This window comes from Hemibagrus wyckioides, linkage group LG03 (assembly GCF_019097595.1).
Source record: "Hemibagrus wyckioides isolate EC202008001 linkage group LG03, SWU_Hwy_1.0, whole genome shotgun sequence".
NCBI lineage: Eukaryota > Metazoa > Chordata > Actinopteri > Siluriformes > Bagridae > Hemibagrus > Hemibagrus wyckioides.
Genome location: NC_080712.1, coordinates 4,931,010 through 4,957,128, shown reverse-complemented (window position 1 = coordinate 4,957,128; position 26,119 = coordinate 4,931,010). Strand labels below are relative to the sequence as shown.

Below are 26,119 nucleotides of genomic sequence, written 5' to 3'. Positions count from 1 at the left end.
TATATCACTTTCACACATATCTGCATGCATTCACTGATTTGGGTAGCCATAAAATTAAGCAAACATAAATATCCGTGTGCTCAGACCCATATCCGTGTGTATTTAGCTGTGAGATTAGATGGCGCATATACACTCACACTCTTCAACTTTTGCCTTGAGCAGTCCAACAGCTTCTGCACGGGCTTCACGATTCACGATTCAATTGAATGAACCGACTCTTTTGAACAGAAGTGAATCGCACTATGTCTGATTTGATTGGTTTGATCACTCAGAGCTTTATCCAGAAATAGAGCTTAATCCTTCTCATTAGCTCATTGTGAAGCCTGAAATAAATTGGATTAGGAGTGCTAGAGTGGAAAGAGCTCAAAAAATGTTCAGGGCTATAGTTTCAGAATATGGTTTTACACAAAAACGAACATTTCTTTTTGTGTTATTCCTTGCAGCTGCACCTTAACACACTGTAACTCTTTATCAGCACTGTCTTTTACCAAAGTCAAAGAATAGGAACACAATGTGGGGGGAAATAGTCAAACCATGTGATATAAATGATATTTCTTAAATCACATATCGTGTACTTGTCTATGTGGCGTCCTGGATGTTGTAGCATCAACAGTCACTAACATTTAGACGCTAAACAAAAATGTCCCTAGACTAATTACAGCACATTGCCTCGTGTCACTGAACTAAACCAAAACTGCCTCTGTATATTAAAGACTGCCAGCCTTAAAACCTCCCTCTAATTTAGTGAACTCCATTTCTGCGTTCACCAATACGAACACTGTAAATTGCACTTATAGTTCAGTCCGAGGTCTTCCCAATGTTCCAGACATCTTAGACGGTTGTATTTCATGATCCAGGTGCTAATAGTGCCCTGCATGTCAGAGAACCTTCACTGAACTTAATTTAACAGACAAAGATCGAGTTGAAAGGACAAACGTGGGTTTAAATTATTAAAAAGAAACTATGGTTGACTTTAGGTGGATATAAGTCACCTATGCTCAACATCAGCCAGTCAAGATGCAAAAGGCCTCGTCTTAACACCATCTCCCTGACCCTCGCCAAAAACCCCTCAGAAGCATCTCTGATTCTGATTTCCATTGATTACATGAGCAATACTGAAATCCTTGACAATATGACCTCAGAATTAAAGCACCTTCAATGTATCATTAAACTTCAGCACATAAGCTTACACACACATGCTTTGTGAATCGTTTTCCCCGAATGACTCGTTCAAACGAAGAACCGATTCGTATTTCGACTCTCTCTCTCACTGTGTCGCCTTCTCTCTATCTATCTGACTTGAGAAATCAAGAAGGGTTCACTCACTCGCCAGGGCTAGCACTGAGCATTACGCTAGCTCTGGGTGCTTTAGGAGTTTGTTTATCATTGTGCCAACACCACAGCTCGCACAATGAGGCTTAAGATCGGATTTATCCTCCGGAGTTTATTAGTAATCGGCACGTTTTTGGGGCTGGTGTTGCTCTGGTCGTCTCTGTCTCCGAAACCGGACGATGAACCCCCTTTCGGCAAACTCGTGAGTGCCTTAATCACTTATTATATTTTTTTAATTACATCATTAATATAGCCATCATTTGTTTTTAATACTATGCGCGTTTCGTTCGTCGATTCTGTCTGAGCTTGTCTTTAATAAACATCAGCATGCTAACCAGCTAACCAGTGTCGTTGTCATGGAGATAGCTGTTTTAGCTAGCAGTGAAATCAAACCCCCCAAAAAACAGATAACAGTTTCACGGAAAAACCCTAACAGTTAACGCATATTAATATTAAACAACCATTTTTAAAAAAAATCATACTTTATAATTTTATATCACAGTTACGTTCTACAGATAAACATATAGTTTGTTAGCTAAATAAGCTAAGCTAAGAACAGCCTACTATAGGCATCATGCAGAACCCGGAAGTGTGCACTGTTCTTATATGAAAAGGAATAAAAAAAAACAAAACTAATTTCTTTCAATTATTGTTAAAAAAATAATAACCATAAATTACCTATTTTATTATTATCGAAAATAGTGTTGCTTTTTTAGTCCTTGTGTTAACTTTCGGCTCCACATTATACACAGCTTAAATAATTTAGTCGGTTCATTAATTGATTCATTTATTCATTAATTGATTCATTCATTAATTGATTCATTAATTCATGAAACTCTTTATCCTGGTGACGTGGATCTGAATCTTATCCCAGGAACAAGGTGGGAATACTCCCTGGAGACATACACACACACACACACACACACACACACTTGTGAGTCATTTGGAGCTAGAATAAATGACTCATCTTATATATTTAAATGCCAAAAAGAAGTACATTTCCCTCAACATAGTGTTGATAAATGATTAGTTCATCCACAACATGTCAAGGAATGAGTAAGAACACTGATCCTGCTGTGTGTGTGTGTGTGTGTGTGTGTGTGTACTATAGGAGTATATAAGAGTCAAAGCAGCATCACAGGACACGTGGCACAATACTGACAGATCAGCGTTAATCATATCTCAGTCTGACGTGTAACCTGGTTAATCATATTCCAGCATTTGGTTCTTACCTTTTAGAGCGACCGCCTCCAGGCTCTTACAGAGCCGTGAATGCGCCTTAGAAGAGAAGCAGAGATTCTTTCAGCTTATTAAATACATTCATATTCCTCTGTGTCTGTAAGACCAGACAGTCCTCCAGTCTGAGACCTGCTTTATTATGTAATCTACTCCTTCCTAAGTCATTTCTCTTAATCTGGCACTAATGCAGAAGATATTAAAAAAATAAATAATACACTGTTTTCGCCAAATAATATTGGGTGACTGTTGCAGTGTAAAAAATATAAAAAGTCTGAAACTGACAGAGAGCCAGTCATGTTCCTCCACACCAACTCACTCCATGTCCTGGAGTGACCACCATGTCTTTATTTTGTCTTTAGATTTCATTGAAGGTCAAATTCTGTGACATTCCTCCTTGGTTTCTGTTGTTCCTCCTTGAGGAAGTGTTGTACTTTTATTTTCCATTCATTCACATATAGTAATAGTTTAGTTCATCAGTCCATATACATGGATGTTTTTGGCAATGAATCCTTTCCTGGAGCTTCTTAAAATCTTCTGTTCTGAGAGCAAAAGGTTTCATTTCATTGTTAGTTTCTGGATAAAAAAGGTTAATAACTTTTTTTTGGGATTAAATTTGTTTCTATCCTGCAACACCGCAACAAGAGTGAGAAGAAAGGAGCGAGAGGTTTTGTGATTGTTTTTTTTTTCCTCTTGACCACATTTAAAGAAGGCTGTTTATGACCTCTGGCAAAGTTACAATAGATATATCAAGAAGAAATAGGGAGGAGGGAATAAGGGCCAAGGGAATTGCTAGAAAATGGCCGAGTCTTTTTGGTAAAAAATGAAATAAACACACTGAACTACTGTCAGGATTCAGAGTAAATATAAATATACATGCACAATTTGACAATTGATCATCAGAGTCACTGTTAATGAGATGTATAAATTCTTTTGTCTTCCTCGTTTGTTTGTGAGGCTATGCTAGAGCTAATGCTAAAGTCCTAGTCAAATGTTGATGTCACGGTAAAAGGTGTAGCAGAAAATCCCTCACTTGTTCCACTGATTAAATTAATCTGTAGTTTTTCTAACATCATCATCATCATCATCATCATCGTTTGTTCACTGTGTCTATACTTTTTTACAGGAAGTAAGAAACGTCCCGAATCCTCCGAACGATGTCGGCGATCAGTTCAAGGCTGTGGTGCCGTGGCCTCATGTGGAAGGGGTGGAGGTGGACCTGGAGGCCATCAGGCAGAGGAAAGGAGCAGAGAACCCGAACCCCAAGTTCAGAGCTCAGGACCAGCAGAACATCATTCAGAAGCAGTACATCACATTTAAACCCCACACTAATGTCTACTCGGACCCGGTTCTGCGCAGAGGGAACATGGGCAACTTCGAACCTAAAGAACCAGAACCTCCAGGGGTCCCCGGAGGGCCGGGAGAGGGCAGCAAGCCGTTCGTCCTGGGAGCCGAGTATAAGGACGCTGTGCAGGCCAGCATTAAGGAGTTCGGGTTCAACATGGTGGCCAGCGACATGATCTCACTGGACAGGAGCATCGGTGACCTCCGGCATGAAGAGTGAGTGTCTCTCTCTCTCTCTCGCACTCCCGCTCGCTCTCTCTCTCTTTCTCTCTCTTGCTCTCTCTTGCTCTCTCTCTGTCAGGTTTCAAATTTCAGGCCAAACAGTAACAGTATTCTGATGTTGACATGGAATTGAACGTACAGCATCACCTTGTGTATCTTAGGTGTATGCGGTCAAACTCACATGAGCAGCTCTTCTGATTTTTTGGCACCAAAGCGACAGAGAAAGACAAACAAACTCATTACACCTTTATTTCCTCTGCATTACCAAAGATAATAAATCTAATCTAGAGAGCAAACTGGGCTGGTTAGCAAATAGTAGGTAGGGTGTCTTTGTGGTTACAGTGAGCAAATCTGATGATGCAGTGTTAGAGTAGAGCACTGTGGGAAGGCAGTTCCACCTGTGCAGGGGCAGAGGCATCCACCCGAGCAGGGGCAGAGGCATCCACCCGAGCAGGGGCAGAGGCATCCACCCGAGCAGGGGCAGAGGCATCCACCCGAGCAGGGGCAGAGGCATCCACCCGAGCAGGGGCAGATATACTCAAAAACACATCCTCATGCTGGTTTGCTGAGAGAACATTATGTGGATAAACAGTTGTTTTGTATTATTGCCCCTTAATTAAAGAATATAATACATAAGTCATAAACAAACACCTCGACTGTCGGGAGACCTCCTTATATGGAGTTGTGTGGGCGTCACCACACGCAAATGAGCTGTGTTTGTGTCATTAACACACTTCGTTTTGCATTTTCACAACTTTTTTAAATCTGAAGGAACATTTCTACACACTTTTGGTAATAGATTTATAAAAGAAGCTGAATGGTTAACTTTACACATCCGTTTTTGTCCTGTGTTTTCTTTATAATAAATGGTGACTTGTTTACGTCATTATGAACAGAACCTGAAGCTGAGAGAGCCAAGTGGCTAAATTCTGTAGCACGAGCCTAGCGTCCAGCATTCAGCGTGGCGCGTGTCATGATTTAATTTGCTGTATAAATGAATTATCCAGCAAAGCGCAGAATACTTGGGCGAGAAGCTAAATGTCAAAGATCTGAATAGGATCAGGAACAGTTGTTCCATTTGGTTTGCCTTTTTGGAGATTTGGAAAGTTGACCGAGCTCAAACCTTTGTACGTTAAACCACACCCTGTTTCCAAACAAACGTCTGTTTTTCCGTGACCGTGCCGTTTCATGTACGTATGGAAGAGGTGAAGCAGGTCACTAAGCACAGCTTCACTGCTCTGATGATTATGGCTAATAAATGCAGCTTGGTTATATAAGTCCCTCTGTTATCGGTTGTTTTATAATAAATCTGTCGCTTTCTCTCCTTCTCACGGGAATATCGGGTAATTATTTTCCTAACACACTAGACATTACACACAACTCCAATCCTGCAGCAGCTCTGATTACACGTAAAAAGACCTCTAGAATTTCTTTTCAACACATGTTCTCGTGAAACAGGATATTCAGGTATGAATGATATCAATCAGCCGTTTTTCAGAAAGTGGAACCAACCGTCTGCAGGAACCAAGCAAGTCATTCTCTCTCTCTCTCTCTCTCTCTCTCTCACTCTCTCTCACTCTCTCTCGCTCACTTAGTCAATCACTCTCTCTCTTTTTCTCCCTAACTCTCTCTCTTCTCTTGTGCTCTCACTCGCTCTCTCTTACCCTCACTCATTCTCTCTCTCTCTCTCTCTCTCTCTTACTCTCATTCACTCTCTCTTACTCTCATTCACTCTCTCTATCTCTCTCTCTCTTGCTCTCTCTCTCTCTCACTCTTCTCTCACACTCTCTCTCTTCTCTCTCTCGCTCTCTCTCTCACACTCTCTCTCTTCTCTCTCTTGCTCTCTCTCTCACTTTCACTTTCTCTCTTCTCTCTCTCACACTCTCTCTCTTCTCTCTCTCTTCTCTCTCTCGCTCTCTCTCTCACTTACTCTCTCTCTCGCTCTCTCTCTCTCACTCACTCACTCACTCACTCTCTCTCTCTCACTCTCTCTCTTCTCTCTCTCACTTACTTACTCTCTCTCTCTCTCTCTCTCACTCACTCTCTCTCACTCTCTCTTCTCTCTCTCGCTCTCTCTCTCACTTACAGAGAGTTTGAAAAGTTGTCTATTGGCAGTAAGCAGTGTCTCTCCTTCACTCTGTCCCTTCTGCACAGGGTTTAAGAGTAACACCAGTTGTACAGGCTTCTCCACCCCACTACAAGTTACTTTGGCTAATTATGTTTCTCCTGATTCTGTCCAACAACCCAGATCGCTACTTTGCAAAATGTAAACAAATAAAACAAATGTTTATCCTGTACTGTGTCACCAATTTGCACACTGCAGCGCTGCTCATTCCTTCACTCCTAATGTTCAGAGGATTTGTACTCAACACGTGTTTGTTTATGAATCAACACAGCGATTAACTGTCGTCTGTCACTTCACAACGCATGAAGTGATGAGTTCCCTCTGGATTATCAGGAAAATCCACCAGGAATAACGTGCATGATTTCTTTTTGAAAACGCTCTCCATATTGGATAAATTTGGAAACTGTGTCGCAGTGTGGACTGTGAAAATGGAGGCTTTCTAAAACGTTGGTGCATTTTTAGTCATGTGATGCAGTCATGTGACCAATTCAGCATGCATTCAGAATACATTCTCGCTCGCTTTTGCATCTTTATACTCCTGTGTTACTCGCAGCATCAACTACACCTCACTGTCATTTCAAAGAGCCGGAAAGTAAATAAACACCAGGCGGAAATGATGCAGGTGGAAGTGTCTTACGTTTTCCTCACGCGCAGTACAGGGACGTAAGCAGTTCAGTGTGGATGAGCAACTTTTGGGAAACGACTGGAAACTATAATGTGGACGCGGAACGTTTTTTATTTATTTAATTTATCTGGATCAGTGTAGACGGAGCCCAAGACGCAGTGGGACTCAGCTTCATGTGTACTTAAAGCAAGCGATGCAGCGGTGCTTTAGTCTTTAGGTCTGTCCGGCTCTCTCTCTTCCTCCTCTGTACGTTCTGCTCAAACAGATCAGCTTTCAGAGCTTCTCTCTCTATAATGAGATGCTGCACATGGCTGAAAATAATGGGACTGATGAAGGAAGCTGTTGCTTATTTGTGTAAAGTGAAACCTGAGTTTCTTCATTGTGTTTTTTTCCCCTTTTAAACGCCAATGTAACCGAACTCACAGTAAGAACCAATACATACTCACTGGAATAATGAAAAACAACAGATTACCATCTCATATATACTTGACTAGTTGAAATTTTTTGAGTGGAGGTTTGCTTTAAGGGCAGCGAGTCTGTAAGTGCAGGGAGTCTGTAAGTGCAGGGAGTCTGTAAGTGCAGGGAGTCTGTAAGTGCAGGGAGTCTGTAAGGGCAGTGAGTCTGTAAGTGCAGGGAGTCTGTAAGGGAAGTGAGTCTGTAAGGGCAGTGAGTCTTTAAGGGAAGGAGTCTGTAAGTGCAGGGAGTCTGTAAGGGCAGAAGTCTGTAAGGGCAGAAGTCTATAAGGGAAGTGAGTCTGTAAGGGCAGTAAATCTGTAAGGGAAGAAGTCTGTAAGGGAAGTGAGTCTGTAAGGGAAGTGAGTCTGTAAGGGCAGAAGTCTGTAAGGGCAGTGAGTCTGTAAGGGAAGAAGTCTGTAAGGGAAGTGAGTCTGTAAGGGCAGAAGTCTGTAAGGGCAGTGAGTCTGTAAGGGCAGTGAGTCTGTAAGGGCAGAAGTCTGTAAGGGCAGTGAGTCTGTAAGGGCAGAGAGTCTGTAAGGGCAGAGAGTCTGTAAGGGCAGAGAGTCTGTAAGGGCAGAAGTCTGTAAGGGCAGTGAGTCTGTAAGGGCAGAAGTCTGTAAGGGCAGAAGTCTGTAAGGGCAGTGAGTCTGTAAGGGCAGAAGTCTGTAAGGGCAGAAGTCTGTAAGGGAAGTGAGTCTGTAAGGGCAGAAGTCTGTAAGGGCAGTGAGTCTTTAAGGGCAGAGGTCTGCCCACAAGTCTGTAAGGGAAGAAGTCTGTAAGGGAAGTGAGTCTGTCAGGGAAGACGTCTGTAAGGGCAGTGAGTCTTTAAGGGCAGAAGTCTGTAAGGGCAGAAGTCTGTAAGGGCAGAAGTCTGTAAGGGAAGTGAGTCTTTAAGGGAAGAAGTCTGTAAGGGCAGTGAGTCTTTAAGGGCAGAGGTCTGTAAGGGCAGTGAGTCTGTAAGGGCAGTGAGTCTGTAAGGGCAGTGAGTCTGTAAGGGCAGAAGTCTGTAAGGGCAGCGAGTCTGTAAGGGCAGCGAGTCTGTAAGGGAAGAAGTCTGTAAGGGCAGCGAGTCTGTAAGGGCAGCGAGTCTGTAAGGGAAGAAGTCTGTAAGGGCAGCGAGTCTATAAGGGAAGAAGTCTGTAAGGGCAGCGAGTCTATAAGGGAAGAAGTCTGTAAGGGCAGCGAGTCTATAAGGGAAGAAGTCTGTAAGGGCAGCGAGTCTGTAAGGGCAGCGAGTCTGTAAGGGCAGCGAGTCTGTAAGGGCAGCGAGTCTGTAAGGGCATCGAGTCTGTAAGGGCATCGAGTCTGTAAGGGCAGCGAGTCTGTAAGGGAAGAAGTCTGTAAGGGCATCGAGTCTGTAAGGGCAGGAGTCTTTAGGAGCAGCGAGTCTGTAAGGGCAGGAGTCTTTAGGAGCAGCGAGTCTGTAAGGGCAGGAGTCTTTAGGGGCAGTGAGACCATAAGTCTGAGTGTGTAAGGGCAGGGAGTGTGTAAGGGCAGTAAAGTTAAAGGTTCTGTTTGAAATTTTGTTTTAAAACACGCCCTGAAAGGTAAATGAATTAAGACTGAATTAAGAATGAGACTGAATTAAGGTGTGACGACTGTGTGTGTGTGTATCTCTGTGTGTGTATCTGTGTGTGTGTGTGTGTGTGTGTCTGTATCTGTGTGTGTGTCTGTATCTGTGTGTGTGTCTGTATCTGTGTGTGGAGGGGGGGGGTGTGTTTCTGTGTGTGTGTTTGTGTATCTGTGTGTGTGTGTGTGTGTGTGTGTCTGTATCTGTGTGTGTGTGTCTGTATCTGTGTGTGTGTGTGTCTGTATCTGTGTGTGGAGGGGGTGTGTGTGTGTGTATATATCTGTGTGTGTGTGGAGGGTGTGTTTCTGTGTGTGTGTTTGTGTATGTGTGTTTCTCTGTGTGTGTATCTGTGTGTGTGTGTGTGTGTCTGTATCTGTGTGTGTGTGTGTCTGTATCTGTGTGTGTATGTCTGTATCTGTGTGTGGAGGGTGTGTGTGTGTGTATCTGTGTGTGTGTGTGTGTTGGGTGGGGGTGGGGTGTTTGTGTGTGTGAGTGAGTTTTTCAAGTTTTTCCTGTGTCATTGATATGTTAAAGGCAGAAACTAACCTGACGGGTTCTGCGTTACAGAAATAGCTCGTAGCTCATAATCCTCACAGCTCCATTTCTACAGCAGCACAAAAACCCTCGTCACAGCCACACCAGCGTCCTGCGTGAACATTTTTACACCCATCAGCTGCAGCGTGAGCAACAGGTCTGACGCTGAATCACGTGTAACAGCCGTGAGATGTGGCAGCATGTTTATCTCACACTGAGAGGTGCAACAGCAAGCGGACCAAAGAAATGTGTGTGTGACGGTGCTTCCACAGGCATGAGGGTCTGAGAACTACACACTGTGGTTTGATTGTTGTTTTGTGTTTTTTTTCCCTCAAACACATCATTAATACATCTCATTTTAGATTTCTTTAGTTTTTTCCTTCCTAGAATTTTGCAGATTTAATAATCCTGATATCTTCCTGTTCCTGCTTAATTAAAGATTAGGGTTTATAACCCACTTCGCCACAAGGTGGTGCTGTCTACCAATTTATATGTTCATTAATTCAGGCCAGGCTTGTCTCAGATATTTCACTCTAATCCACCACCGATCTCCTGATTTTCATCTCCTGGAACTTGTTTATGTAGAAAAATCATTATTTGACAAATAATTCAATACGAAATTACTGGGAGAATTGCTTGATAAATGTTTGTGTTTAAACTTTATTGCCCTATGTTTGCACTTGAAGGGTTGCAGCTGTATATAAAGTTTATGCAGTATTGTAATTTATATAAATTGAAGAATCGAGAACTTTTTGGGGAACAGTGTTCATCGTGACAGTGCACTTTTCTGACCACAGGAACTCTTCATGGTGATCGAATACGTCACTAACCCCTTCCTAACACCAGAAATAGTTCAGTTTTGACATTATTAGAGTTCTTGTGATGCTCTTCAAGGCCAGACCTTGGGCCAGAAGACCACACACACACACCTCTTACAAAACAGGACCTTCTCTCTTACACACTTCTTTTCATTTGTTCATTTGCTCATTCACACACTCAGACACACACACACACACCCATGTTACTCAAAAGGTCTGTAATTCAGGTGGTGTTTCTTTACATGCTCTCATTAATCTCTCTCTTTCATTTACTCCTTTTTTTCTTCACCATCGCCTGCGCTTTGTTCAGCTCCTTTGCTATTTTGTCAGTCACCTGATCCAGCGGTTTGGACGTCTGCATTATTATCGCGGGTTTCATCATCGGGACACGTCGGTTCAGGTGCAGGCTTGACTATAAATCTCCCCACAAGGGTCAGGACGTCACTGAGGCAAGCGGCTCTACCTGTTCTGTCGCGTGGGTCGCTCACTGTGGTGTAAAACACACACACACACTAATGAGAATAGTTGTGTTAAACACAACTTCACTCCAGTGAGCAAGCAGGATGTTTACTCAGCCTGAGATCTCGTACCGCTGACCTCAGTTCACTTGAATTGTACAGTGTTATTATTTTATTGTGTCCTGATCTCGAGTTTCTGAGACACTTCTTCCTCGTTGTTTGCCTTGTAGCTGTTCTTTCAAAGCACTGCATAGCTTTCTCATCACTGAACTCTACCTGTGAATGTTCTCTGGTGTTTATCAGGTGGTATTCAGATATCTTAATACACTACACACACACACACACACACACACACAGACACACTTCTATTGACTGGTAAACTCACTAGATACACAATGAATTCAATGATTTGGAGGGGTGTCCCAAAACTTCTGGCAATATAGTGGATGTTTAAATTGCACATTATGTTAACAAACAGTTAATAATACTACTGTTACTCTGGGAGTATTTTAGATTCTCGACTCTCGCTGGAGTTACAGTTTATCAGTAACTGTAAATAAATGCTGCATTCTAAATCCTGCTGAAGGACATGAGTGTGCCATTTTAGATAGGCTTTACCACATCAGATTTGCATGCACACACACACATATGCACGTTTCGTAAGCGCAGAGCTGTGTGTTAATACCTCTGTCAAGTATTTACATAAGCGTTCTCACTATCGATGAAACTACTCAGCATTACAGAAGCTTGCAGAGTCAAGCTCTCTTTCTCTCTCTCTCACTCTGCGTAAAGGCCTGAGCTGTTTGTTATATCCCACAGACCTTCCTGTAACTCTCTCACACACACACACACACACACCTCTCTCTCTGCACTGAGTGTGTCTGATCTGTTAGAGCTCACAAAGGCTAAAAATAACCCCAGGCTTCTCTAGCTCTGGAGTTTAGTTCAAACTCGTGTGTGTGTCTGTGTGTGTGTGTGTCTGTGTGTGTGTAAGTTTGTGTGTGCATGCAGGCTTAAATACATAGGCTTCACACTTGTCAAAATGCACAGTAAGTGTGTGTGTGTGAATGAGGAAATGGTTCTGGGCTTGGCATTACTGCGTTCCACAGAGAGGAAACCGTGAGCAACATGCTGCCTTCCTGTCTCACACACACAGCAGGAAGGCGCGTCTGTCTGTGTGTGTGTCTGTGTGTGTGTCTGTGTGTGTGTCTGTGTGTGTGTCTGTGTGTGTGTCTGTGTGTGTGTCTGTGTGTGGATTCTGTTACAACAGCATCAGATTGTTGAGCACTGTATCCGTGCCCCAACATGGCAGCTTACACACACACACTCCTAAATCTTAACTCTGCCATATAACAGCTTGTATTTTGCATGTACATCTATGTAAATAAAATGTAATTTCTGTTATTTGTGCTCTTGTGTGTGTGTGGTCTCAGATGTAAGTATTGGCACTACGACGAGAACCTGTTGACGGCGAGTGTGGTGATCGTGTTCCATAACGAGGGCTGGTCCACGCTAATGAGAACCGTACACAGCGTCATCAAGAGGACGCCTCCCAAATACCTCGCCGAGATCGTCATGATCGACGACTTCAGCAACAAAGGTATCGCAAACGTTTACCGACGTCTGATTTGATCCTAGAGTTCAGAGAGAGAGAGCACACACTGATCACATGCTTTACATTTCACAGACACCTTTATCCAGAGAAAATTAGATTTATCTCATTTATATAGCTGAGCAGTTGAGGGGTAAGAGCCGGGCTCAGGGGCCCAGTAGGACCAGTGGGATCTGAACTCATGACCTTCACATGCTTAAATAGAGAGTTAACAATACTGGAAATATATTGTGTGTGATGCACTGTATTGCCAAAAGTATTGGGACGCCCTTCCAAATAATTGAATTCAATCACTTCCATGGCCACAGGTGTATAAAATCGAGCACCTAGGCATGCAGACTGGTTCTACAAACATTTGTGAAAGAATGGGTCGCTCAGGAGCTCATGGTACTGTGATAGGTTGCCGCCTGTGCAACAAGTCCATTTACACACTACTAAATATTCCACGGTCAGCTGGTAGTGCTAGTATAACAAAGTGGAAGCAATTAGGAACAACAGCAACTCAGCCACAAAGTGGTAGGCCACGTAAAATCACAGAGCGTGGTCAGCGCATGCCAAGGCTCACAGTGCAAAGGACTTTCTGCAGAATCAGCTTGAGTCCTGACCTCAACCCCATAGAACACCTTTGGGGTGAATTAGAGCGGAGACTGTGAGCCAGGCCTTCTCGTCTGACGTCAGTGCCTGACCTCACAAATGCACTTCTAGAGAAATGGTCAAAAATTCCCATAAACACACTCTTAAACCTTGTGGAAAGCCTTCCCAGAAGAGTTGAAGCTGTTATAGCTGCAAAGGGCGGGACAACTCCATATTACATTCATGTGCATGTAAAGGCAGTCGTTCCAAAACTTTTGGCAATATAATGTAGCTCTGCATCGTAACAACTGACACACAACCTGGGGCAATGGTGGTTCAAGTGGATAAGGGGTTAAGGCTCTGGGTTGTTGATCAGAGGAGGTTCAATCCCCAGCACCACCAAGCTCCACTGTTTGGGCAATTGATCAAGGTGATTAACCCTCTCTGCTCCAGAGCTGCTGTATCATAGCTGCCCCTGTGCTCTGACCACAACTTCCTCAGCTGGGATACTGAGCTGGGCGTGATATGATGTGGCTGAATTTATTCGGCTTTGGAGCTCTATTCCTCAAAAATATAATTCAAGTTCTACAGAGAGCTCTTTATGCTCATCTTCCCCAGTTTTAAAAATAAACTTTATCAATGAGTCAAATTTGTTTTGGAGAAGCATCGCTGTGTTCAGCCTCAGTGTGCTCTCCTAGCCTTGTCCTGTCACCCTCATTTACCCTCAAATGCTCATGGATCAGTACTCAGTACTCAGCAGTAGCTGCTTATCCTAATATGAAGCGTACTAAGTCACATTAAACCAAGCAACACGTATATATCTGTCCAATTTTCCAGCTGTTTATTCTACACATGCTTTCTGACCCCATATTTGTGACACCATGAATGTACCGATTGTGTTAATAACCCATTGTGCAGCTGCTTTCTTTTTTTATGCACAGTTTTATTATTAATTCGCTTCGACAACAACTTTATCCACCACATTGATTTTATCTGTCAGCGTTTCTGGGTAAATTTTCTAGGTTAGTATCACAGAGGAAAGAGTGGGCTGTGGGTGTGAAAGTAAGGCAGATGTAAATTGCTATTTGATAAGCAGTCATCTAAAAAAAAATTAAAAAATATATATGAATCATTACAACCACGTATCTGTAATCTGACCACACTTACACAAGTCATTTGCGTAACTAAATGTTATTTTAATGTAATTTTGTTATGCATGAGCGGCGTCCAAGGTTCAGTTAGCTGGCTTCAGGGTTCTTGGTAGAAACACATGCTAGCCTTCACTCTAGCTGCTTGCTAAGGCTAAGACCATACAGAAGAAATGGAGGAAAATCTCATATTAATGATAACAGGATCTGAGTGGTCAGAAGGAGTCGTTATTGTGGTATAACCTCACAGGGAGCGATGCGTTCATATTAATACACTCATTCGAATACGTTATTGTTTCTATAAGTAAAGCATATACTTGTACAGAGGAAGCTTTAAGATTAATAATAGAAAGGTTTAAAAGTTTATCAGTCAGGATCGTTGGTTTAGAGACGTTAATTTAACAGTTATGGAAGGAGTCTCTGTTGTAAGCGCTTTCAGTCTCGGTTTCTGTAAAATGACTGTGTGTGTGTGAGAGAGAGAGGATGGAAGGAGGGAGGGAGTGAGAGTGAGAGAGAGAGGCTGGTGAAGGCATGGCTGTTTATCACAGCTATAAGAGAGAACAGAAACTAACTTGTCTCTCTCAGATCTTTCACAACACTATATCTAGTTATAAATCGTTAGAACGTGTGGCTCATTGTTCATTAATAAATTAAACATTGTAATTGAAAGATCGCTATGGTGTAAGAGGAATAAAGCACTTGTGCAGAAATAATGCACTTTGCTCTGAGGCCTGGCCAAGCACTGCGTCATGCTGTGTTATTTTCATATGACCCTCGTGATCTGAAGTGTGTTATTTCTTACACATCAGGAGCTCTGGTGGTATTTAACCTGCAAAATCACAGCTTTATTTTAATGTGATCGTATACAGGGACTCGAATAACATCCAAGACAACAATTTGTTTTTTGTTTTAATACTTTATTGTTTATTGATGTTTATTGAGCATATTCATTCATTGCCCTTATCCATGTCGACTTAGAATTGATCACATTTTATACAACTGAGCAACTGTGGGTTAAGGGCCTTGCTCAGGGGCCCCAGCAATGGTAGTTTGGTGGACCTGGGATTTGAACTCACAACTTTCTGATCAGTATTCCAACACCTTAACCACTAAGATGCCACATCCCACAGTGATGGAAGGAGTCTCCAGTGTCAGAGGTTAAGTTTTCTAACCTCTTCACTAGAGACCTTTTCACTTTGTGGTTTCTGTGTAACAGCACCTCTTTTTTTTTTTTAAACAAAAGAACAACTCTTAACAGATAACAAATATAAATATATGCCTTGTGGCTCTTTTGTAAATAAATAAGTATAATTATTGGTAAATTACTGCAGTGTAAGTAACAGTAACTCTGCTCTATCACACTGTTGTTGTTATTTCCTGACATGATCAGATGTGTGCTTTTATTTTAGAATAAATAGCCTCAACTTTAGCCTAAAAGAGAAACTCGCCATTGTTTGATGGATGCAAGGGGGTAATTAATATCTTTGTTTCTCTCTCAATCTCTCTCTCTCTCTCTCTCTCTCTCTCTTTCTCTCTCACTCTCTCATACATTCTCTCTCTATCAAATACGTTCTCTCTCTCTCTCTCTCTCTCTCTCTCTCTCTCTCTCTGTTTAGTTCACCTGAAGGAGAGGTTAGAGGAATACATTAAGCAGTGGAACGGCCTGGTGAAGGTGTTCCGCAATGAAAAGAGAGAAGGACTGATCCAGGCTAGGAGTATAGGAGCACGGAAAGCCACTCTGGGACAGGTGTGTGTGAGAGAGAGGGGGAGAGAGAGAGAGAGAGAGAGAGAAAGAATGACAGAGATAAATCTGTTAACGCAAGCTAGCTGTAAATATTTGTTTGTCACAATATGTGTGTGTGTGTGTACTTTCCTCAGGTGTTAATCTACTTGGATGCTCATTGTGAAGTGGGTATAAATTGGTACGCTCCACTTGTGGCCCCCATATCCAAAGACCGGTACGTCCCACTTATCCATCATCATCATCGCTGATTAATCTTTACATTTTACGTAAGATCATTTTCTATCCCCTGATGCACTTAACCAGATAAGTATTTCTGTTTGAATGTATTTACTTCCTTGTCTTTGACATTAACTAGGCTTGTGTATTTGAAATCAATGCAGGATCGCTTCAGGGTGCACTGCAGAGGTCTGAGTCTTCACTCGACCATGATAACATGTGTAACTAGTAATGTAATCAGACCTGAAACAGAGAAACCTAACCTAATGATCAGACAGCGGTCCCTTCTTCCTGTCCGCCGCGATGCATAACATGGCCGTTGTGTTGTGGTGTTGACGTTTTGCAGAACAGTTTGCACAGTGCCTCTGATAGATTACATAGACGGCAATGATTATACGATAGAGCCCCAGCAGGGAGGGGACGAGGACGGCCTGGCGCGGGGAGCCTGGGACTGGAGTCTGCTGTGGAAGAGAGTTCCACTCAGCAGCAAGGAGAAGAAGAAGAGAAAGCAAAAGACCGAGCCTTATCGGTAAACACTGTTGACATGCAGCATGGTCATTAAAACCCCTGTCTCTCTCCTGTGTTGTGTGGCTGTGATTGTGTGTGTGTGTGTATGTTTGCATGGAACGTCCCCCCCCCTTCCTTTCCCTCCATCTTTCATTGCTGGTGTTAGAACGGTGTGCACAGTGCCTCTCATTGACTCCATTAATGGCGAGACCTACACCATCGACCCCCAAGGCGGGGGGGATGAGGATGGCTTTGCCAGAGGCGCATGGGACTGGAGCATGCTGTGGAAGCGCGTGCCGCTCAGTAACCGAGAGAAGGACATGAGATTAACTAAAACCGAGCCATATCGGTAATTCACGACTTAATTCCAACATGATTGGTGGTGGTCTTGTGCATTGTGCTTTATGTTTTTTGTTTTTTTTAAACTGAATCCAAGCTCAACAGCTGACCTCTAGCACATGACCGCTGAGCTAGAACAGGAGCACTAATCAGTGTGCTAATGCCACTAACACAAATTATACTAATTAAGCAGTTAATTAGTATAATCAATGGAGGGAAAAATCTTTGCTCAATGCATGTAATCATCTCCGTTACAGATAACCCACTAATTAAGTAAAGAAATGGTTTGGTGAAAAGTATAAATATTTTATAAAATAGTTACAATACTGACTAAACATATATATATATATATTTTAGCTCCTTTACTATAAAGTATATAAAGTAGGCAGTAAGCTTCCTTGTGGTCCAGCGGCAGGATGTCATGCTCTCATTGCTGGTTCGATTCCCGGGCAGGACACTGACCCAGCCACTGAAGAGTTAACTCTTAGTGCTGGTCCCAAGCCCGGATTAAATGGGAGGGTTGTGTCAGGAAGGGCATCCGGCGTAAAAAGAAATGATCTGCTGTGGCGAACCCGAACAATAACAACTATAAAATGCACAGAAATTCATTTAGTAAAATAAATGAATAAAAAAGATTCCATGTTTATTTTAGACTGCTTTACTCTGTAATGCAGATGGGTGTAACCCTGATGATGATGATCATGTTTCTCTTCACTGTAGCATGAAGAATCACATCACATCCCAAAAACAGACATTCTGCTATTTCTAGCATGCATCACAATATTCTCTGTGAAATATTTTTAATTTAATTATTCTCCTTATATTGGCTCGCTAACATAACTCAGCAGTTTTTCAGCAGAACTGTCCTCCAGGTTTGTTTGTTTTTTAACACACCCCATCATCTGCCCTATTAGCACGTCATGTTGGAAGGTTTTAACTGTGACCAAAAATAAAACATAATTTTTACTATAAAGCTGTAATATACACAGATCAGGCCTAACATTATGACCACTGAGAGGTGACGTGAATAAGACTCCTCATATAAGAATGACGTGAATAAGACTCCTCCTCAATATGATCTCCTCATCATGGCACCTGTTAGTGGGTGGGATATATTAGGCAGCAAGTCAACATTTTGTCCTCAAAGTTGATGTGTTAGAAGCAGGAAAAATGGACAAGTGTAAGGATTTGAGAAAGAAGAGTTTGACGAAGGGACGAATTGTGATGGCTAGACCACTGGATCAGAGCATCTCCAAAACTGCAGCTCTTGTGGGGTGTTCTTGGTCTGCAGTGGTCAGTATCTATCAAAAGTATCACTGAAGTCCTGTAAGTATCAGATAGATAGATAGATACTTTATTCATCCCCATGGAAAATTTACAACTTCCAGCAGTGTCCACAAGCATAGGTAATAAAACATAATAATTTAATAAATAAATTAGTTAATTAATAAGAAATATAGCAAAAAATAATAAATACTACAATTTAACGGTACAAAATATAACAAAAATATAACAAATAAAATATAGCAAAAAATATTAAATACTAGAAATTTAAAGGTGTAAGAGATAAGATAATGTGCAAAAACCGTGCATTTGCAAAAACTGCATGTTTGCAGCGTGTCCTGTGCAAATCTGAGTGTACTGAATTGTCCTGTGCAAACCGAAGTGTATGGTGCATAGTGTACAGTCCAGGACAGAGAGTAATGACAGCCCATGGAGGCCCCAAATTGCAACTTACAAGACTTAATGGATCTGGTGCTAACATCTTGGGCCCAGAAACTACATCACACCTTCAGGGATCTAGTGGAGTCCAGGCCTCGATGGGTCAGGGCTGTTTAAGCAGCAAAAGATGGGATCCACACAATATTAGGCAGGTGGTCATAATGTTATGCCTGATCGGTGTTTAATTAGAAAGTGAGTCCTGGAAGCTGGGAAAACAAACTGCTGCCTTATTATTATGCAGAATTATTTATTGGAACGTGATTATTGTTAGAAACAAGTGTATGATCCATAAAGATAAATGTAATCAGTTATAGCGATGTTTATAAAATACTTTTAAAGCTGTACATATATACTTTGTACAGTATTTATACACAAAGAATTAGTGTAAAATGTGTAGTATACTGCAGCAGAACAGTTAAGGTTAAGGGTGTGTGTAGCTTTCTTGAGGCTTTTCCACAAACCATTTCTCTTACACATGAAAGCGTTTCAGAAAACCTACACAAGTGTGGTATTTTCCAGACAGCTTTACTTTACTGTAAGTGCATTATGTCCATTTCAGGTTTTTACAGCACACACAATACATTATGTACAACACATTATGGATAAATTGCCCCAGAGCTTTGTTTCTTCTTAAACAAAGTATGTATTATTATTTTTCCCCTGTATCACTTTATTGTCTGGAAGATGCCCAATATATACTCTAACATCCCAATGAAACAAAACGTCTCAGTCTCTGTGGCTCTGTGGAGTAAAATAAAGCCAGACCCATGCTGGTGTTGTCTTGGCCATTCCCTCTGTAAACAATGCATTTAAGCCAAACGTGTAATCTGGTCCAGGCAAAACAGACTGACCTGAAACTTGGAAAGGCAAATTTAGATTTCCCTGAGCGTTCATTGAAGTTCATTGTCCTAATGTGTGTCTGTGTTTGATTTGTGTTTGTGATGCACCAGTGCACCGTGTGTTTTAATGTAGATATCTTTTATAGTCTGCGTCGAGGCGCTAGCAGCGTGTCACAGGGGAGTCTGTATTTGTTTTGCAGAAGCTCTTAAAGCTTATTTTACACCACGTATGACACGGCATACACTGCACACCACAACAGCTCTCAATATCGCACTGGTAACATCTTTAGTTGTATTGTATGAATAAGTCTTGTATTGTCTTCCATTAAAATTAGCCTGAAAGCCTAATTAGCCACTGCTTTAGCACAGCAATAAATTACTGTAAAGCAAGTTATGGGCCAAGACTCGCAGTATAGCATGAATATTGTATATTTTTTAAGTGACTGTGAGGATAAATAATTAGGCTTGGTGTAAACAACATGCTTGTTATTATCTTGCAGTGTAATGCTTAGAACATCTGGTGTAAAATATGTCTTAGATGAGTCGGAAGTTGAAACTGAAACAGAACAGATTAGATGAGCTTCTTTAAGCATTGTGACACCTGCCTTAGGGTTTTTTTTTTTTACATAGTGTATGAGGTTCACTGTGTGTGTGTGTGTGTGTGTAAGGTCTCCTGCGATGGCCGGTGGGCTGTTTGCTATAGAGCGAGATTTCTTCTTCGAGCTGGGTCTCTACGATCCTGGTCTCCAGATTTGGGGTGGAGAGAATTTCGAGATATCTTACAAGGTAATTATTTTTCTGTCACTTTCTCCTGAGATTTCATCCGAACTGTAAGTTTTATGGTGTGTGTGTGTGTGTGTGTGTGTGTGTGTAGATCTGGCAGTGTGGAGGACAGCTGCTGTTTGTTCCCTGCTCTCGTGTGGGACATATCTACAGGCTGAAAGGATGGGCCGGAAACCCGCCCCCTGCTCATGTTGGCTCCTCCCCCACACTGAAGGTTGGTTTTGTGTTACGAATAAGCTTTCACAGTAGTCTTGCACTTATTCTATTACATGTGTATGCAGTACTTAGTATAATATCATGTACTGATTGAAATACCGTGTACATCATGTTCCTCTTGTGTGTGTTTGTGTGAAATAACAGAATAATAAAAGTTTAATCTAAATTGATATCAGATCTTGACGGAGCATCAACTTTTTTGTCTCCGTGACGTCCTTTTGTCCATTCTTATAGACTTTGTGGCTTTGTATCAGAAAGCGCAGTCTGTTTGAGACACTGATAATCATGATGCTAATTTTTCACTCATCTATCTTTTTTATTTTTTGTGCAGAACTACGTGCGTGTGGTGGAGGTGTGGTGGGATGAATATAAGGATTATTTCTACGCCAGCCGTCCCGAGACGCTCACCCTGGCTTACGGAGACATCGGCCCTCTGAGGAAGTTCAGGGAAGAGCATCGCTGCAAGAGCTTCAAATGGTTCATGGAGGAGATCGCTTACGACATCCCTGCTTACTACCCACTACCTCCCAAAAATGTGGAGTGGGGCGAGGTGTGCAGCTCTCGCCTCTCTTCACTTTTCAGCCTTGAGATTAGATCAGATTCAACTTTAGTATCATTGTGTAGAATGCAGTGTGTATCTAAGCAGAAGTGCATAGTGGTATATACAGGGAGAGGGGGTGATTTATGTACAGGATTGCAGTAGTTAAATAAATAGGATATATACCGATCAGCCATAACATTATGACCACTGACAGGTGAAGTGAATAAGTCAGATGATCATCTCATCATGGCACCTGTTAGTGGGTGGGATATATAAGACAGCAAGTGAACATTTTTTCCATTTTGGCATCTCCAAAACTGCAGCTCTTGTGGGGTGTTCCCGGTCTGCAGTGGTCAGTATCTATCAAAAGTATCCTTTATGTCCTGTAAGTATCCTTTAAGACTTAAAGGATCTGCTGCTAACATCTTGGTGCCAGATACCAAATCATACCATCAGGGATCTAGTGGACTCAAGGCTGGGGGACCAACACAATATTAGGTCATAATGTTATGCCTGATCGGTGTATACAGTTGTGCAAGATTGTATTACAAGTTATGTGTTGAGCAAAGATGCATAGTGGGTACGGGTTCAGTTGAAAACAGCTGTAGGGACGAAGCTATTCCTCAGTCTGTTTGTGCGGGCACTGAGGCTCCGGTAGCGCCTTCCTGATGGGAGGAGGGTAAATAGTCCACGATAAGGATAAGAGGCGTCTTTGATAATGACTTTTGCCCTCCTCAAACAGCAGACAGACTTTTGCCCTCTGCATACATCAGGAAGTCAATACACAGTGAATCAGATTTCCAGCACTCGTGTACAGTTTGTGGTGTAAGCCGAAGTGGGCGGAGCCGAGCTCGTGTGTATAAACGGTGCTGATTGAGTTGAAGTAGAACAGTAACAGTATCCGGGGCTTTGCTTTCAGATCCGTGGATTTGAAACCAGTTACTGCATTGACAGCATGGGACACACCAACGGGGGAAATGTGGAGATCGGACCCTGCCACAGGATGGGAGGGAACCAGGTGAGATGTAGCAGAGTTCATATCTCAAGCTTAACCTGGATTTATTCACAGATTTTAACATCCTGACAGACATCATTTGAATTATTTCAGAAATCCAAGCAGTTTTTATACTGCTACATAAATACTTTTCTCAGTGTTTAATGTTCAGAAGCAGTAGATGTGGTCTAGTTTCTGTAGCAGCAGCTAATTGTCAGGATTTCAGATAATCCGAGACTAAAAATGTACTTTTTAAAATGAAGAATTACATTAGGCCCAAAAAAATGTGTGGAATCGTTGATTAAGGGGACGTTTTTTTTGTAATAAGACATTTATGGAAAGAGTTCTTTAATAAATATATATACAGTTGTAATTGGTGGAAGAGGAATAAAACACTTAAGTGTGTGCTGTTATAGAAAAATAATCAACTGTTAGGTGGTAATATTTATGTCTCATGTCATGGCACATCTGTAACACTCTTACTCGGGAGTAAATCATAACCTTAAGGAACATGATGAACTAATCAATGCTCTCGTATTATTAAGAAGTGATTAACAGAAAGCTTATACAGTCATTAAATCCCACTCTAAATGATTCCCACATTGAGCTTCACACTCTTTCTTCCCTAAATCCGCTGCCGGTCTCTCTGTGTTGCAGCTGTTCCGAATAAACGAAGCGAATCAGCTGATGCAGTATGACCAGTGCCTGACCAAGGGCTCGGACAACACCGTCATCATCACACACTGCAACCTGAAGGAGTACATTGAGTGGAGGTACTTTAAGGTGAGTCCCAGATCTGTCTAAAACAGGGCAGAAGACCTGAGAGAGAGTTAAACACTATGCGTACATTTTATTTTTTGTAAGGGATAATCGTAGTCAAAAACCAGGAGGTGATGTTTGTGATGATGAAATTAATTACACTTAAACGTGTATATACTCAGGCGTATACAAATACTACAGGATGCGACACATTTTGGATTCAAAAGGCAGCCATCTGATAAGTGACTGAATCAGTGAGTCTGCTACGAGATGATACGTAGACCACCAGACAACCACAGAAACACCACAGAAAGTCTTTCCTTCCATTGGCCACCAAATGCTATAACTCTGTAATAACTATTATTATTAATAATTATTGTGTAATTTCACAATAATTGCAATAAGTGCAATATGTTCTTAGTTCCCTATAACCTTTATTGTACTTTGAATACATTTGTATATGTAAATTACTTTACTTTACATTTATATTTATTTATCTTGTAATCCGAAACCGTCTCTGGATTAAAAAATCTCTCTTCTCTTATTATATAGTAGTGATCAATAAACACTGATCACCCATAACATTATGACCACATGCCTAATATTGTGTCAGTCCCCCTTTTGCTGTCAAAAGAGCCCTGACCCGTCGAGGCATGGACTCCACTAGATCCCTGAAGGTGTGATTTGGTATCTGGAACAAAGCAGATCCTTAATGTCTTAATGGATACTTATAGGACATAAAGGATACTTTTGATAGATACTGACCACTGCAGACCGGGAACACCCCACAAGAGCTGCAGTTTTGGAGATGCTCTGATCCAGTGGTCTAGCCATCACAATTCGTCCCTTCATCAAACTCGCTCAAATCCTTACACTTGTCCATTTTTCCTGTTTCTAACACATCAATTTTGAGGACAAAATGTTCACTTGCTGCCTGATATATCCCACCCACTAACAGGTGCCATGATGAGGAGATCATCAGTGTTATTCACGTCACCTGTCAGTGGTGATAATGTTATGCCTGATCAGTGTATATATCCAACTTTGTGCATCATCATGATGTAAATAAGGCCTAGTTTCAAAAGTACGTCCAAATCACTTTGCCAGCCTTTTGATTGATTTTGTAAATCACCATTATTTGTATTTTTTTTTTTGTTGATGATAATATATATTAATTATGAACATCAATTTATAATAGTATAGTGATTCATTTCAAAACATGAATCCAAATCATTGGATGTCTACACAAGCAAGAATGGAAAGATTTAGACATACTGTTAGGAGGAAAATGGTGAACCTTTTAAGCTACACTAGTCTCATATGTGTTTGGTTTGAATGGAACACCTCCTTGGAGCTTCAGGCTTTGCAATAACTATTTATTTTCTCTTTAATCTCTTTAATTTCTCTTTGTCTTTAATTCTTCTTCTTCGTCTTAACCTTTCAGGATCTGCACCGCTTCACGCACATACCCACGGGAAAATGCCTAGACCGCTCGGACGTCCTGCACACGGTCTTCATCTCCGAATGCGACCACAGCAAGAGCACTCAGAAATGGGAAATGAACAACATCGTGGCCGTGTAAAGCCGAGGACGATCGCACAGACATGACTAAAATCTTGCTGACCTTCTCCTGCACCAGGGGTTTAACTACGGAAACACAGCCGACGGGAAAGGCTTTTTTCTCTCATCTCCATTAATGAGGCCATGTTCTGATATTGCCATCTTTATTTTTATATGTAGATATTTTACTCCATGGTGGATGATGTTTACAGGTTCAGTCATCTGCGTTACATGAAGACACACACACACACACACACACACACACACACGAAGATGAGTGATCTAACACCGCTGTTTTTAATTCTTCATTCAGACCTAGTGAGAATTTTGTTTAACTTGACACTGGGCATTTTTTTATTTTTATTTTTTTCCAGAGAGCTCCAATTTTTTGAGAATATTCTGCTTTTTGGCACAACTTTAAATCTGACAGCTGCTTTGTTTTTCCTTTTATGGGGGGAAATTGGGGACGATGAATATAATACAGAAAGGGCTTATGGCTTAAGGCAGAGGGTAATCGTGAAAATAATGGGATATATTTATTTATTTTTTTTTTTTTAATGTTGCTTTGACGTCTGCTTGGAAACAAGTATGTTCGATAATATTATGTATGTGAAATCTTTTGATTTAAATTGAAGAAAAATCACTGGATAAGCACTATTGATGGTGAAAGGCATGAGCAAAAAAAAAATACACGGCGTGTATGCTATTTTTTGTACAATGTAAATACGAGCGTTTCTAAGTTAACATTTTGAGATGCAGTGGACCTCACGATGAAGGTGTAAATATCTAACTTGTAAAATGATAGCACTGTTTTCTCAAGAGAATAAATCGAACCTTTTTAACCACTCGTCTAAAACGATACGGGTTTGTTATTGGAATTGGACAGCACTGAGAGAACATGAAGACACACACAGCACAGAGGCTGGACTCGATCCCCTAACCCTGGACATGCTTAGCTAATGAGGCTCAGAGCTCTCTACCCTGGTCCTGTAGAACCTTCTTACTTCCTACACACTAGTTTTAACTGATCAACAATCTTTATTTTTGTCACATATACTATATTGCCAAAAGTTTTGGGACACCCCTCCGAATCATTGAATTCAGGGGTTGGGCTCGGCCCCTTAGTTCTAGTGAAAGGAACAAGAGGCTTCATATCAAGACATTTTGGACAATCTCATGCTCTTTGTGGGAACAGTTTGGGGATGACCGCTTCCTGTTCCGACATGACTGCACACCAGTGCACAAAGCAAGGTCCATAAAGACATGGATGAGGGAGTTTGGTGTGGAGGAGCTTCATAGAGTCCTGACCTCAACCCCATAGAACAACTTTGGGATGAATTAGAGTGGAGACTGAGAGTCAGGACTTCTCGTCCACCATCAGTGCCTGACTTCACAAACACGCTTCTAGAGGAATGGTCAGAAAATTCCCATAAACACACTCCTAAACCTTGTTATTGGAATGGACTCGAAAGCTTCATGAGCCAGTGTTTCCAGTCTGAATATCTAACATATTTTGGAATAAAAGCTAATTTATAAGTTATAGAGCCTCCACTACATTGTACAGCATACACTAAACACTTTTACATAGCAAGACCTTTAAATTGAATTTAATATTTTCCTTTCTTATATATCAAACTATATTTTTGTTTTTTCTCCTTGTTTCAGATTAACTTGCTTATTTCTGGTGACAGAATCTACCTTATAAAACCATCTCTACACATGGACTCCTGACCGTTACATCCATATCTCGTTTGGATCCCTCTTTGCTGTCAGGTATTCCAGGTTCATCCCAGAGGTGTTCAGTGGGGTTGAGTCAGAGTCAGGGCTCTGAGCAGGACACTCCAGC

At 41.6% G+C, this 26,119-nt stretch overlaps 1 protein-coding gene across 2 annotated transcripts; it reads left to right on the top strand.

Annotated features, from left to right (window-relative positions):
• Window positions 1-1,277: 1,277 nt before the first annotated feature.
• On the top strand, window positions 1,278-25,132 carry galnt7 (UDP-N-acetyl-alpha-D-galactosamine: polypeptide N-acetylgalactosaminyltransferase 7). 2 transcript variants are annotated; one of them, XM_058386671.1, is made up of 12 exons: window positions 1,278-1,534; window positions 3,695-4,128; window positions 12,154-12,320; window positions 15,670-15,800; window positions 15,932-16,011; window positions 16,360-16,542; window positions 20,089-20,206; window positions 20,295-20,417; window positions 20,751-20,969; window positions 21,880-21,978; window positions 22,612-22,737; window positions 24,158-25,132. In XM_058386671.1, the coding sequence occupies exons 1-12, from the start codon at window positions 1,412-1,414 to the stop codon at window positions 24,293-24,295; spliced, it is 1,941 nt and encodes a 646-aa protein (XP_058242654.1). In that variant the 5' UTR covers window positions 1,278-1,411; the 3' UTR covers window positions 24,296-25,132. The 2 variants fall into 2 exon arrangements, with proteins under 2 accessions (XP_058242654.1, XP_058242653.1); XM_058386670.1 differs by lacking the exon at window positions 16,360-16,542 and adding an exon at window positions 16,687-16,869 and having other exon boundaries at window positions 1,279-1,534.
• The last annotated feature ends 987 nt before the right edge of the window (window positions 25,133-26,119 follow it).

What these genes read in the sequence shown, in the direction of transcription:
- galnt7 (XM_058386671.1), top strand. Translation starts at nt 1,412, where the DNA reads ATGAGGCTTAAGATCGGATTTATCCTCCGGAGTTTATTAGTAATCGGC. An exon ending in AACCCCCTTTCGGCAAACTC is followed by an intron (nt 1,535 to 3,694) that starts GTGAGTGCCTTA and finishes ACTTTTTTACAG; the next exon opens with GAAGTAAGAAACGTCCCGAA. An exon ending in GGAAAGCCACTCTGGGACAG is followed by an intron (nt 15,801 to 15,931) that starts GTGTGTGTGAGA and finishes TACTTTCCTCAG; the next exon opens with GTGTTAATCTACTTGGATGC.